Source organism: Periplaneta americana, chromosome 8, assembly GCF_040183065.1.
Source record: "Periplaneta americana isolate PAMFEO1 chromosome 8, P.americana_PAMFEO1_priV1, whole genome shotgun sequence".
NCBI classification, from domain to species: Eukaryota; Metazoa; Arthropoda; class Insecta; order Blattodea; family Blattidae; genus Periplaneta; species Periplaneta americana.
In genome coordinates this window covers 176,716,194-176,731,423 of record NC_091124.1, presented here as the reverse complement: position 1 = coordinate 176,731,423, position 15,230 = coordinate 176,716,194, and the positions used below count along the sequence as shown (strand labels likewise).

Sequence of the window (15,230 nt, the reverse complement as noted above, 5' to 3'; positions counted from 1 at the left end):
TATTCACTAAATCAGTTACTGGAAGTGAGAAGTAGGAAGTCTTTTTCTGCCATTGAAGTTTTGAAGACAAATACAAAGGAATTTGCAACATGATCTTAAAAAAAACTTATATGTGTAACAATATGATGTGATGATAAACTTACCTATATATGTATGCTGTATATTACTAAAGTCCCGATGCTGTTATTTCCGGCGTGACTCCACCTCTTTGCTTACGTCTTAGAAAGTGAAGGCTCTATAAAGTCTAGATAGGTAGTATCATTCGCCATTTTTGTTCTTATGTTGCCGAGCTACCATACGAGGAATCTATTTGCCACACCGTTAAACATTATCATGTCGTAGCGCCTATGATAATAAATCAAACGCAATGTAATTCAGCAAATAATTGAGCGGCAAATAACGTCTTCGTGTGCTTTCTGCAAACGCCAACAAAAGAGCTAAAATGGCGGGCGATTATATTAAGTATTTATCGAGCCTTAAGAAATGAATCAGCGAATCACAAGACGCACACATTTAAATGTAGCCGACCTGCAATGCGATTGGCTACCGGAAATTAGAGTGACGGGACTATAATACTGCCTTTCTGATGGCTTGTCTGAGTGATACATACAACCTGTTCGCTAAGTATACTCTATCTTCCTCCACTTCGTCCTGCAGTAATGGAACTTCATAATCTTCAAGTAGGTGTTTAGTTACATTGTGCGATATAACGCAGCATAATATGATCAAAGGCACTTTCCGTTGCAACTTTTATTTTGCTTCAGAGAATTAGAAATCATTGCTTCACTTGACCGAAACATCTCTCTATAATCGCACGTTCTTTTGTTACCGGTATACATTTACTGTAGGCTCTTCGTTATGGAGTGACAGTAAAATGGTAAGCCAAGGAGCAATTCTGTGGCTCCAAGGCAAAATTTGGTAGGCCTCTATGTCATTTCTTTCAGTTTTTAAGAGCGAGCATGTACAGATATAGTTTTAACAACCGTATAAAATCGTAGGAATCATGTTTCATAACAATGGATTAGACAAAAAAATAACAGATATATATATCATCTTTTGCCACAATAAAGATATCAGCAGGGTGCACAACATATCGCAAAATCTCATTTTCAATAAAAATTTTTAAATATCTTTTCCCTTGGAACTACAGAATTCCATAGCCCATACCACCTAGGAGTGCATTGGCATTATTGCCAGTCATGACTCTACAAACATATACACCTAATATAGAAATAATTACCCACACTTGTGAATTCTTCCTTGGCATTGCAAGTAGCTCGTACATTAAGGCTGGCAACACTTTTTTTTGCTAAAACACTCATGGCCATCTTCATTTTCTTTTTTAATAAAAATATTGATACAATCCACAGTTTCAATAACGCCAGGAAATGAGTACTTCCACTTCCTTTTTGCGTCTTGTAACTCTTGAACAGTTGTTGGAAATTGAATCCAGTTGCAACTCCCCAGCAGTTAGAATTTGTTTTATAAAAGAAAGCTATAAGGATAATGACTGGGAGGCCGAGACGTAGACGGGAGGATAATATTAAAATGGATTTGAGGGAGGTGGAATATGATGATACAGACTGGATTAATCTTGCTCAGGATAGGGACCAATGGCGGGCTTATGTGAGGGCGGCAATGAACCTCCGGGTTCCTTAAAAGCCAGTAAGTTAAGTATGTGACATGATGGAGGCAGTGAGTGTGGAGATAAGGAGGTGGCATCTACACTTCTTAAAGTTTTAAATGCTGATGTTACACACAAAATGCAGTTGGTACTATGGAGTGATAACTGTCTCTGACAGAACAAGAATAGGATGATAATATTTGTTTTGATGTTTCTTGTTCTTCATGGGGTTTATCAGTGGTCACAGCTTTATGGTTTGTGATAGAGACTTTGCCCTCATCGAGAAAAGAAAATGCCTGATGAAGGCAATGGTCCCAATGACTAGCATAATGTGATAATTTCTACAAAAATTATTCTCCTTTTGAAGTTGACATAGCAGTTCATGGATTTTGGATAAAGACGCTGCTGATACATTTCTCAATACCAAAGTTTTAAATATTGCAACACTGTAAGAATAAAGGTTGAATGTGCAAATCCAATTGTTCTCCTGTTAAACGAAACTTTCTCCGATATAGAGGCATGGTAAAAAATAAACATCTTGAAGAAAGGGAAAACCATCAGGAATCTAACATCTGCAACAATAAAACTGTTGACCCCTGAAAACAAGACATCAATAAACAAAAGAAAGTATTTATATTCTATGATTCCTTATTTGGAAAATCCTGAGCATAAGGCTTTCTACCGAGAACTTCTAGGTCTCAATGAGGAAAACTTAAGGTCATGTAACAGCTCATCCCACCCGTAATTGGCACTTATGACCTGTCAATTGTGAGGCACTTTAGACCTAAATTGGTGTTATCACTTATAACCTTTCAATGGCACTTACAGTATGTCTTTTCAGTCTCAGTTAAACATACTATTCAAAATGTTATTGTTTGAATTGCAGTTTTATTGATGTAACTGCACTGGATAGTATTTCCAGTAATAAGGATTTGTCATAATATTTTCAGTTCAGAATAAAAAATTATGCATTGCAAAATTGTTTTACTTACTTTCCTTGAATATGTAACTTTGCCACTTAGTGCCTTTGGTACAGCTCAACCCTGGGCCATAAGCTTGAAACGGTGGAACCAAAAAGGTGTACTAGTATGGCTGTCAAATTACCCATAGTTCATCTCTTTTTCCGGTGTGTTTATCAGCTGTTGTGTTGATATTATTACGATTACAAATTGTTTCGTGTTGTTGTGAATATTTCAATAGTGTAGTCAAGTTCAGCAGATGTTATTTTTTATAAATAAGCTAATATTCTGTTCGGCTCAACTGTAGAATATGTCCGTTGATATGTCCCCCTATGCTTTAACATATGAAGGAATGCCAACATCCTTCTTGATAAGAGAAAGAATGTGGAAATGAAGTGTTCAGTCCATGTCACAACCATAACACTTTTAATAAATGTGTTGTTGTTTTCTAATGCCAGGTGTTTGACAATAAAGTCATTTGACCTCTTGCACTCCAATATTTTTCAAAGATATTATCATGGCCAGCCACTGAAGCCCAGATTTTGAGGTCTTCCGAATCCATTTCTTGGTTTGAGTTGCACAATGGGCAGTTAGGGGACTGATATATTCCAATTCTATGCAGGTGTTTGGCCGAACAATCATGTCCTGTTGCCAATCTAAATGCCGCTACAGACGATTTTCGTGGTAAATCGGGAATTAACTGTGGATTTTGATGCAGAGAGTTCCATTTTTTCCCTTGGGATTGTGTTATCAAATTTTGTTTGTTGAAGTCTAAGTATGTAGATTTAATAAATCTTTTCACAGAGTAATACGTAGATTTAGTAATAGATCTGTAAGTAGCAGTGCTGCCCTTCTTTGCTAAAGCATCCGCATTCTCGTTTCCCAGGATTCCACAATGGGATGGTATCCATTGGAATACAATTCTTTTATTGAGTGATATTAATTGAGAGAGCATTTTAGTTATTTCTGCTGTTTGAGATGAAGGTGTGTGTTTAGAGACTATTGATAGAATAGCTGCTTTGGAGTCTGACAATATAACTGCATTTTTAAATTTACTGATGTGGCATAGAAGATTCCTGAGACTTTCACTTATTGCAATGATTTCTCCATCAAAACTTGTTGTTCCATACCCAAGAGATCTATAAAGTGAGAAGAGACAGCACGTAACTCCTGCACAGGCACCTTGTTCTCTGGAGATCAAGGATCAGTCAGTGTATAAATGAAGCCAGTTTTGTGGAGAGTACCTAATATTAATTGTCTCTAAAGACAATTGTTTTAGTATTTCAGTGTTTACTTCTGATTTTAGTATTTCTTCTGTTAAATTTAGATTATATTCTATATTTAATAGAGTTAAAGGGTTTGGTTTAATTTGTAGGTTTTCTTTTAAATGCGGGATATTGATTTTCTGTTTTAATCTTTTAATAAATATACATTGACATAATAATCTGCTAGTAGTCCTGTTACCTCCAGATCCATTCTAATCCGTTTACGTATGACCAAAACCAATAGTAGCAATTTAATATTTGGCAATTGGCAGTATTTCGCGGTGGATTATGGGGCATAAAATGTGTAGTTTGATGTCATATCTGTCGCAGCGATTTCAAGCATATTTGCCTTGGAGTACTCCCTCCTTTCTTTTTATCCTCTCAGGTACAGCTACTCTTCAATGGTTGATATAATGCCCATTACTATACAAGTACAGAATACAGTAAATGATCAAACCTTCAATCAATCAATCTTCTTAATGTATCCAGCTGTTTGCTGACAACATAAAGTCCACTATAGTCCACTGTAGTCTATTCCGTTGTTGATTTTCACGAGAAATGAGGGGTATTTTGATTGGTGTTCATTATAGATACCTGTTGCTAGTAGCCAGAGCTGGGGTGTAGTCAATATATACTGCAGGGCTCTGTCTTCTGCAACTGGTATTGATGATTTTAATTTACTTCTTTTGTGGTTTATGGACGGATAGTATGGAAGAATGTGTTCCAGATCTTCATCATGTTTATTGCACCACAGACAAGTAGGCTTATCAGAAACGTGAAATCGGTGTAGGTACAATTGAATGACAATGTGACCTGTTCTGGCTCTTGTTAAAAATGTTTGAACATGTCTGGGCAAGTTTTTGTACATTTGGTTTTTTTGTACAGACTGTATAAATTTTTCCTTTGTCAGAAGAGAGCCAATTGTTGATCCATAGGTTTATAAAATGAGACTTTACTGAAGCAAAAGCACTGGATAGAGATATCACTTGAAGAGGTCTTGGTTGCAAATATGTTGCCTGTTTTGCAATATCATCTACTTTCTCGTTTCCAGGTATACCACAATGACTAGGTATCCATTGAAATGTTATTTCCTTTTGGAGTTCTTTTAGTTTACTTAGTTGTTTCTGAATTGGAATAATTCTTTGTGCATATAGGTTTGGTACACTGACTGGAGGAGGATGAACATGGTATGAAATAACTTTCTTGATATTTTGGAATATAATACCCTGCTCCTGATGTCCCATTATTCGGATTTAGAGATCCATCTGTATAAATTTGAAGGTGATCCTTATATGTGCTGCAGAGTAGTTCCATGGCATATAACTTAAGAATGTATGGAGGATCATTTTTGGAATGATTTCCTGGAATTTGTATGCTATGTTCTGGAATCACCCATTTCCAGTTAATTCATATAAGCATTAAATTTTCATATAATGTTTTCTTGAGATTTTACAAGAGACAAGGCATATAATTAATTGATATTAGTACATATACAATAACTAATCTTGCTTGATTTAGAGTTATAATGCTATCAACTAATAAACTTATCTGTTTTATGAAAATATAGAATTAAAAGACATTGCTCAGTATTCCACTGCATACATTATTAATAAATGATGAAGGACCCACCTGCGTGAGGAAGTATGTGAAGGTGTGGGTGGCGCTTGGTGATAGACAGGCGTTGAAGACCGCTGTCTCAAAGTAGGTGTGCCAGAGCGTGCACGTAGGAAGTCACTGCTGCCATAGTTGGAATATTTAAGGCCCTAAGTAACAAAAGATTGTCTGTTACTATATCCTGGGAAGCAAGAAGCAAACACAGCTTTACATTGTCAGATGTATTATTTTACTAAACCATGTGAGTCCACAAAATAAATGTAAAATGTGCAATATCAAGCCATTCTGCTGCAAAAAAAATGTTATTAGTATAAAGCAAAGTAATATTTTATATCCTAGTCCAGTTTTAATCATCACATTTATTTACAATATTAATGTAAAATGTGCAGTATCAAGTCATTTTGTTACAAATGAAAAACATGATAATAGTATGAATGAAAGTAACATTTTGTATCCTGAGTGTCTGCAATATAAATGTAAAATGAGCAGTATGAAGCCATTCCTCCCTTTCATGTAACTTAAGACTACTAGACACTGAACAACATACAATGTATTAATTAGAAAATACAATACAGTTCAATTTTATAAATTGCTGCTGGCTACAGAATAATAAATTAAAGATAAAGGAACAAATCCACATTAGTTATGTAGAAAAACTGGTGTATTAAGGGAAAAGTTATTTCTACAGACTGAATTATGAAAGGATTTCATTAAAAGTTGGAATTCAATGGCATTACCATACATAATTCTGGACAGATTGTTATTGGAGTGTGGGCTTAATCCTGACAAAGGGCGATGGATCTGCAGGTGGAAAAATCTGTAAGTGTGAATTCTGATGGGAAGCCATATTCATTCATTCATTCGTTCATAGTGTTCTGCCCTAGAGCAGGTCTTACACTGCAAACTCAGCATTCTCCAGTCTTTTCTATTTTCTGCCTTCCTCTGTCTCCTCATATGATCCATATATTTTAATGTCGTCTGTCATCTGATATCATCTTCTGCCTTGTCGTAATGTACGTGTTTCTGCCCCATATAATGTTACACTTCACACAAAGCACTTCACTAGTCTCTTCCTTAGTTCTTTCTCCAGAGGTTCGCAGAAAGTGCTTCTCTTTCTATTAAAAGCTTCCTTTGCCATTGCTATTCTCCTTCTGATTTCTTGGTAGCAGCTCATGTTACTGCTTATAGTACACCCCAAGTATTTGAAGCTGTCCACTTCCTCTACTGTCTGATTTAAAATTCGCAAGTTTACCTTCTTTATTTTTCTTCCTAGGACCATGGTGTTCGTCTTGTTGGCATTTAACTTCATTCCATACTGCTCACAGCTGTCATTTAGGTCCAGTACCATATTCCTTCCGCCAACAACGCCATATCATCAGAAAATCTTATACACTTTATTCTTCTTCCTCTTACTATCACTCCTCCCGTGTTCTGAAAACAGTTCTTCACTAAATCCTCCAAGTAGATGTTGAACAGAGTAGGTGATAAAGGGCATCCTTGTCGTACTCTTCTTCCTATTTCACTTCTTTCTGACATTTCTTCTCCTATCCTGACTTTGACTTGTTTCATATAAAGGTTACTGAACAGCCTTCTCTCTGTCCAATCCACGTCAATTTTCTTTAGAATCACCATCAGTTTATTCCAATTCACCCTGTTAAACGCCTTTTCTATGTCCACAAATATTATATACATTTCTTTATTCTTCTTTCGCCGATTGTTCGTAGCAGTCCAATTGCATCTCTCATACCTTTTCCCTTCCTGAAGTCAAACTGCTCTTCTTCCAGCTGTTCTTCCATCTTAGAATATAAACGTCGATTCATTGGGAAGCCATAGGCTCCTGGTAATACATTTACTGCAATGTAAAAGAGCTTTTTGTTCATGAATAGTTGTGGGAAAAAAAAATCTATGCCAAGACCTGTAACAACAACAGCAGCAGCAGCAGCAACAACAATAACAACAACTGCAAGGTCACAGCAGAAAACTAAGAAAAGATGGTGATAAAAAAATTGTACTGCATGAGGTGCATCAATTAAAAGAAAACTGATATGAATTAAACCGAGATCATTTCAGAATGAGTTTGTTGTTAATTATAGGGCAATGGAAAGCCCTTCAATAGTGCCCTCACCTCTGGAAAATCGTCTTGAGTCACAATGTCATCACTGTCACTGGACTCATCACTCAAGTCCTTGGGCAACACAGGAGTAGGTATGCGAATCCTGGGAGAATCCGATACTGATCCCCGAGGTCGTGTCCAATTGTTGAAAAAAGCTGCAACAAATCACGCACCTCAACAGATCTCAGGTATACTCAATTATATACAATAGTAAGCTTCTACAGCTCTCACATTATTATTGAAAAAACAATACAATGTATTTTTTGCATAAACATTCAACAAACAAAAAGACAAAGGTGTTGTTTACTGGTTATGGTTACTGTGTTCATGGACACAAGGTGCAGAATTCAGTCCTATCCAGAAGCAGTCGACTTTTAACCAGAAAAAATTCGAAGTATAAAAAAAAAAAATCTCCTAATCCCATACAGTATTATTACATGTGAAATATGTAATTTTTTATGAATAAAAATAAATACAAAGTAAAGGCAAAATTCTATGTCCAGGATTGTCATCCCATTCTTAATTCCAGATAAAGTGTATTGCCGTAGTAGGCTAATTGTAGAGACCTCTGAATGAATTAGAATGTGAATATGTCAGTCTATATCCTTACTATTCTGGTATCCATCCATATATTAATATATGGTGCACAAATTGAAAATGTGTATAAATTAAGCAAACTCCAGTTGAGAAGATCCAATGACCTTGTTGTTAAGTGCTCAGATTTGGAAAGTGATAATTAAGCTGTGGATTTATGCCTATATGCCTATTTTAATCCTTAACCTGAAGGCAGAAGATTTTAGGTTACATATCCATTTTAAGGCATTGTAAATATTATATGCGAATTCTATAGTGCCTATAATTGCCTATTTCACTAGTAAATGCCTATTTGCTTATAAATGCCTAAAAGTTGCTTAAATATCTGTATTATATATTATACTTGAATTTACTGACCATTCTATTGATATTTTTTGAATCTGTAATTTGTTTCTTTTTTATCCAGCAGAGGGAAGTGATATAGAACTATTAATAAATCTGTGTGTTACGTTTTACTATCATCAGAGTGTGGAGAAATCGAACAATTTAAAATCAACCAATAAGAAAAAAATGTATTTCGAAAGGTGCATGAATCATTGTGGTAGTGGACTAGGGTAGTTGTTTTAAACTGTGTATCCATTTTGTGAGTTTCTGAGTTGAATATGGAGTTGAGTTTTCTGCTATAACACGTGAAGTATACTGTGGAGATATGCCAAAGCAGAAGGCATCAGAAGCACTGATTGGAAAATACATTGACATTACTGCGTTCCCACTGGTTTGGTCTCCAGCTGGGATTGGATCCCTGAAGTATTGCCCCATCATTTCATTTGAAGTGGGAGTTTCTCCCAATTTAAGAACATTCTTACAGACAATAGACATCAGTTCTCATTACAACATTTGGACGAATATTTAGTTATTCACTGCCATAATTCTATAGAAAGTACTGTATAATGCTACGCTATGGTCGTGTTAGCCATTAAGAGTTAGAAACTGTTAGTGCCTTTTTAAATGCCTATTTTAGAATTTTGAATGCCTATTTTGCCTGCCTATTTCAACTGTTTTCAGTGCCTAAAAATCCGCAGCTTGGTAATTAGTAATCACTAGGGGTCGGAATTTGAGGACCTAAAAGTTAGTATTGCAATGTAGTACCGGTATAGTTCAAGCTAAGCAAACATTCCCTCTATCTCAGGTAGAATCCTCGTTATCACTAGGTACTTTGTTACGCCTGGTGAACATAGACTCCAAAATCTATTCACAATTTTTCGACAATAAACGTAAACAAAAGGAAGATTACAGTAACCTCCCCACAGGTAACAAAATCTGTGGCGCAGTTTACACAAAAAAACAATTCTTTTCATTTGAAATACCATGTGTTGAACAAAGACTCTTTGAATTCCAAAGAAGTGTAAACCAGACGTTTACCTTACATATTCTAACACACAACTAATTATATATACACTCACTGTCATTTTTAACTTCTAGGTCCTCATATTTCAAGCCCTAGTAATCATCATCATAAACAAAGGAAAACAAATTGAAATGATGGCATGCATTAACACATTGTGATTCTCTGTACAAGATTGTACGTTAAGTCTTTTATTACAACTCCTGTCTTCTTCCATTTGAAAGTAGTGGCGAAGGTTTTTACTAACCTTTATTTAATACTTTCAAGCTGCAGAAGCTTGTAAGAATTATCACGAAGAAATAAAACAATCATGAAATGAGAGTAGTGGGTGAAATAATTAATATTTGGAGAAAAACTCAAAGGAACATACCATAAATTTTATAGTATTTCTGACGGAATGTTCACTTGTCTCTTTGGTGAAAGGAAATCTAAATCAGCTACAGAAAGATCTTGCAAGCGATGTAGGAAATAACAGAATTCATCAGAGAACCAAATTATAAAATGAGTGGCATGAATGTGACATATGTGTTCCACAGCAATTTAGTTTCTTTATGATGTTTCGAATTACATAAGTCTTTCTATGACGAAAATGGCATTTAAAAAGATATTAATATTGAAAGTTCTGTCAATTAATAATGATGAGTCTTCAGTTTTCTATAAACACATTTAACACTTATATATCACTGAATAAATTGCAAACTTCTTTACTGTGTTAATATTTCGGATTTACCTTGCTTGACTAGTTTCAAAGTCTTTTGCTTCATTGTCCTAGCCTAGGCTTTGGAGAATGAAGCAAAAGACTTCGAAACTAGTCAAACACGGTAAATCCTAAATATTGTTTTTTTTTTTATTCAATGCAGTGGCACTTGACTAGAGTCATTGGCCGTACAATGGCGATAAAACTGTTGTTGTTGTTGTTGTCTAGTGCCTTGCATCTGGCAATGAAGCCATTAGCAGTCATACTTTCCAATACTTTTGAACTGTAGTTTCTTCTGATCTTAATGCTTCACAGGTCTTCAAGTGGTCTTCATTCATTTCTGCTGGATCGTTATACAGGACACATATGGGTGAAGCTGAGATACCTATTCTGTAGAGATGACTTGCTAGACAGTCATGATTTGTCAATAGTCTGAAGGCTGCAACTGCTGTTTTCCTTGGTCTCTGGGGGATTTTATCTGGGTTGGAAAGTAGTGTAATCCATTTTTTGTCTTTAGCATTTGATTCTATTTCTTGTAGGTATGAATGAGAAAATTTTGTAGTGATCAAGCATTTTATTGAGGAATATGAGAAATTAAATTTAGACTTTTGTTTTACTGTTGTGCCTTTCTTTGCAAGTGTGTCTGCGGTTTCATTCCCCATGACTCCACAGTGTGCTGGAATCCATTGGAGATGGACAATCTTATTAAATTTTTGGAGTTGTGTTAGCATTTTGTAGCATTCTCTTATTTTTGTTGACTTCTTTGTAGTATTTGAACATATTCCCTGAATTGCAGCTTTAGAATCTGAAAGAATTACCGTCTTGTTATATTTATTTAAGGGAAGATTTAATAATTGTCGGAGAGCAATGTGTATAGCCTCTATTTCACCATCATAATTTGTTGTGTCTCCGCCAACAGAATTATAAAAGGAAAAATGTGTATATGTAACTCCAGCTCCAGTAAGGTTTTCTGTGGTGGATCCATCAGTATATACGAGGGGGATCCAGGAAATAACGACCGTTTTGTTGTAATAATTAAAAAAAATATATATTTATTTGAAAAAACAAAGTCTGTTACATAACTGAAGCTTCCTTTACTTCTCTACATAATCACCACCTACATTTAAACATTTGTCGTATCTGTTCACTAGCTTTAGAATTCCCGTGTTATACTCCTCTGCCGCCAGTTCATTAAGCCAGGTGTTCACTGTCTTCTTCAACTCTTCATCACTTCCAAAACGCGTACCACCCAGAAAGTCTTTCAGCTTAGTGAAAAGGTGAAAATCGCTAGGAGCAAGGTCTGGACTATAGGGCGGATGATCAAAGATTTCCCAACCGAATTGATCCAGCAATTCTCGAGTTGAAGCAGCAGTGTGCGGGCGGGCACAGATTTTGTGGTAGCCAAGATGTTGCGACACAATTTCACCAAGCAAAGAACGAGAAATGTCAGGAAAGGCAATATGCAATTCGTCGAGTGATGTGCGCCTGTCTTGCAAGATTCTGTCGTTCACTTTAGTCTTCAGGTCTTCTGTGATGAGTGATGGGCGTCCGGGTCGAGTTTCATCGTGGACATTTGTTCGCCCATTGTTGAACATTTCACACCATTTTCTCACATTTCTTTCATTCATTACAGTATCACCATACACTTATTTCAATTGCCGGTAAATTTCTGCAGGTTTCAAATGTCGGACATTCAAAAATCGAATCACACTCCTCACCTCACAGTCGGCGGGATTATCAATCACGTCGTTCATTTTGAAGTAACACAAAATGCACAATGGCGACTTTTTGCAACCAGTACTCACAACATTATGAGAACACATGTTAAGGAAGCCAGTTGACCTTCAAACAAGGAAGGGGAGTCAGCTGCGCGGCGGGTATGCGCGAACGGTCGTTATTTCCTGGATCCCCCTCGTATGTGTAGCCATTCTTCTGTAGGGTATCTAGTATTGATCGTTTCCAGTGCTAGAAGTTTTTGTATTTCTTTTGGTGTGTCTGATTTACTTATTTCCTCTGTTAATTCCAAACTGAAGGTAGCTTGTAATAATTCCAATGGATTTTCTCTTATGAGTAAATTTTCTCTGGTGTTAGGAATGCCACAACATACATGGCGATAAAACTAAAATGAAAAAAAAACGAAATAAAGTGAACAATGTGCAAGTGAAACTACGAAGGAGAGGATGTCAGCACTGCAGCATTCTGTCTCTGGCTCCCAGTACCTATCCACAAAGCTGACAGATCAAAGAGCTGGACAAGTCTTAATGTGGTTTGAGTCCATATTGTCTGAACATCCACAGAGCATGCAGTGGGGGCTGGATAATACACCCAGGCAGTGGAGATGATTAGCCAGGCAGTCATGAACGTCGCAACAGCTTCTCTTCTGGGCCATTCGGGGAGAGTGGAGTTTAGTGCGTCCTTCCAGTGTTTATCTTTAGTTTGGTCCTCCAAACTCTTATGGAAACATTGTCTCACTCGACTGCTTATATTTGTAGATGCTCTATGGAATGGCAGCATGTTAGAATATGAAAGGGGGATAGTTGTTCCTTTCTTTGCCAGAAAGTCTGCTGCTTCATTCCCGGCAATACCGCAGTGAGAAGATATCCATTGCAGATGTACAATTTTATTTAGTTTCTTGATGTCTTCTCTGCATTGTTGAATGTCATCATTAGCTGGTTGTAATAAGTAGTTTCCAATTACAGATATCCCTGCTTTTGAGTCACTGAGAGGACAATGTTTGGAAATGGGAAGGACCTGCACAACACTTGTTTCACAGCAGTACATATGGCTCTTACTTCTCCATCAAAAGGTGCATGGTTGTTGCCTAGAGTGAGATAGGTAGAGAACAGTTGGCAATGAATTCCGGCTCCAGTAGGCCTGTGTTTTTGTATTTGGGAGCCGTCAGTGTACACATCAGCCATTTGTCTTGTGGGTAACAGATTTGTAATGTTTCTAAGACAGAAAGACGGAGTACTTCACTACATTCGTCCTGTTTATTTTCTATTGCAATAAGCTCTAGTGCATAGTCAATATGATATAATGCAAGTGGGTTGGTTGGTAGTATCAATTGCTGGGGTTTCCAGGATAGATCCAGGTTACCCTTTCAGTGATTACTTTTTGCAGGAAACCCTCTTGGGGTTTTTAATCTGTGGTTGGTGTGTGAGGAGCAAGGGGAGTATTCAATATCAGACAAACCAGTGAGTTTTTCAAAAATCCTAAATATTAACAAGGTAAAGAAGTTTGCAATTTAATCAGTGAATTAATAATGAATTTGAGTTGTTTTTGTTACATACCATGTAATGTAATTACATCCTAATAAAATCTATTGATTTATTTTTACATCCTCTGAATGAGTGTACCACTGAACTAACCTAAGTCAGAGGCTGCAAGCAACTCATACGTAACAAAAATTAAAAAGAAGTTGCTTTTTATTTTATATCAAGATCAGTGTTAGCAGCCACTACAATTTTATCGACTAACTCTCAATCCATCTAATATTGTTTTTGACACTGATTCAGCTGCCATAGCACTATCAGCTACAGCAACCAACTAATCAAACGTATCTACAGTTGAAATTAGGAATAGTCACGGTCCATCTGTGCTTATCTGCTATAATAGTATACATATTGATGCAGCTGAAGACATTCATATAGCCCGGGCCACTAATTTAGACATACCTCTTTTAAATGAACAGATTCCAAACTTGCGTAACCTATTGTTCAATTTGAACGCACACAACCCACGTGCTTGCTTATCAGCCTATAACCATCCTTCCCCCCTTCTACCATCAGCTATTACCTAGGTTTTGTAATAACCTGTAAACGCAGCGCACCAAACAGTTGTCTTCCCACCACCATCGACTACAGAGATGCCATCACCGTACATATAGTAGTAAGTTGGATTTTGATTGTATCCTTCTTTTCATAACCTAAGTCAATGTTACCTTAACAAATTACATTTACTTTCAATTAGTAAACTCCATTCATACATAAACTATATCAAAAATTTCACTCACATTCAGTAAAACTGTTCCATGCGCTCGAGTACATTATTCGCTTCAAGATGTTTGTAACCAGATTTATGTAACTTATATTAAGCTTGCTATAGTTTTAACAGTATTAAGATTCACATATGCACATTTCTTTGTTCTTGTATGTAACCTCCTCATTATGTTTGTTATTTTGGCCACATTTTGATACATATTTTCTTTCCGCTTTACAGTTGAATCATCTTCACTCTAGTCAACATTGAAAATTGCCACAGATGGTCCAACATATTGCATTTGTAACACTATTACACATGTTTTAACATTTTAGTATTTTAATAATCTATGACCATGGCTCATATAGTCCTTGTTTTAATATTTTAATTAATTTATGTTCAATATTGTCATGGTAGAGACTTATAATTAACTAATTTATCTATATTGTACCACAGTCTACTATATACAGTCACGAAGCTTGGGATGATTTTTTGCCAACGAGTTGCATTGTCACTGCCATCGTGATCTAATACAGGGCGTAAGGCAGACCATGTGACTCGCTTAACCCGATCACGAAGGGCGGCATTTCAACCATATAAATTAATTGGAATGCATAAAGAGTCACCTATATTTCTCTAAAATGTAGTGTAATTGCATTAATAAAATTTAAAACAATGATTAGGGGACACTTCAGATATAATTCCTTGCGAGTTAAGGTGTAATATTATTTTTGGTGTGAAAATTACGTTGTTCGTATGTGTAATACCTGCCTTTAGTTCGATTAAATATTGCGAAATTCTTGTACATTCACTTATGCACGATTCAATAATTTTCAGTTGCACTGCACAAATATTTAGATATGTTGAAATTATAGGTTATGTTTACTGTACCAGTTGCCCCTTTCTGTCTAATTTTAGTGGTCTCCAATGCCCTGCCACTACATATGGGTCTGTCCAGCGTTACTATCCGGACATTTCTCAGATATTTCAATTACAAAACTTGATATTACATACAGTGTATAAATTAAACAACAAAGTTTC

At 36.2% G+C, this 15,230-nt stretch overlaps 1 protein-coding gene and 1 long non-coding RNA gene across 2 annotated transcripts in view; both read right to left on the bottom strand.

The window, feature by feature from the left end:
• The window catches only part of LOC138705271 (uncharacterized), a 295,635-nt gene that overhangs the window by 21,127 nt on the left and 259,278 nt on the right, over positions 1 to 15,230 (bottom strand). The window lies entirely within an intron of this gene.
• LOC138705266 (protein brambleberry-like) overlaps positions 1 to 15,230 on the bottom strand; it is a 69,042-nt gene that overhangs the window by 21,127 nt on the left and 32,685 nt on the right. The window contains exons 7-8 of the mRNA XM_069834100.1: positions 7,588 to 7,730; positions 5,478 to 5,611 (exon numbers count right to left, since the gene is read on the bottom strand). Coding sequence (XP_069690201.1) covers positions 5,478 to 5,611; positions 7,588 to 7,730 — 277 coding nt within the window. The remainder of the gene's footprint in view (positions 1 to 5,477; positions 5,612 to 7,587; positions 7,731 to 15,230) is intronic.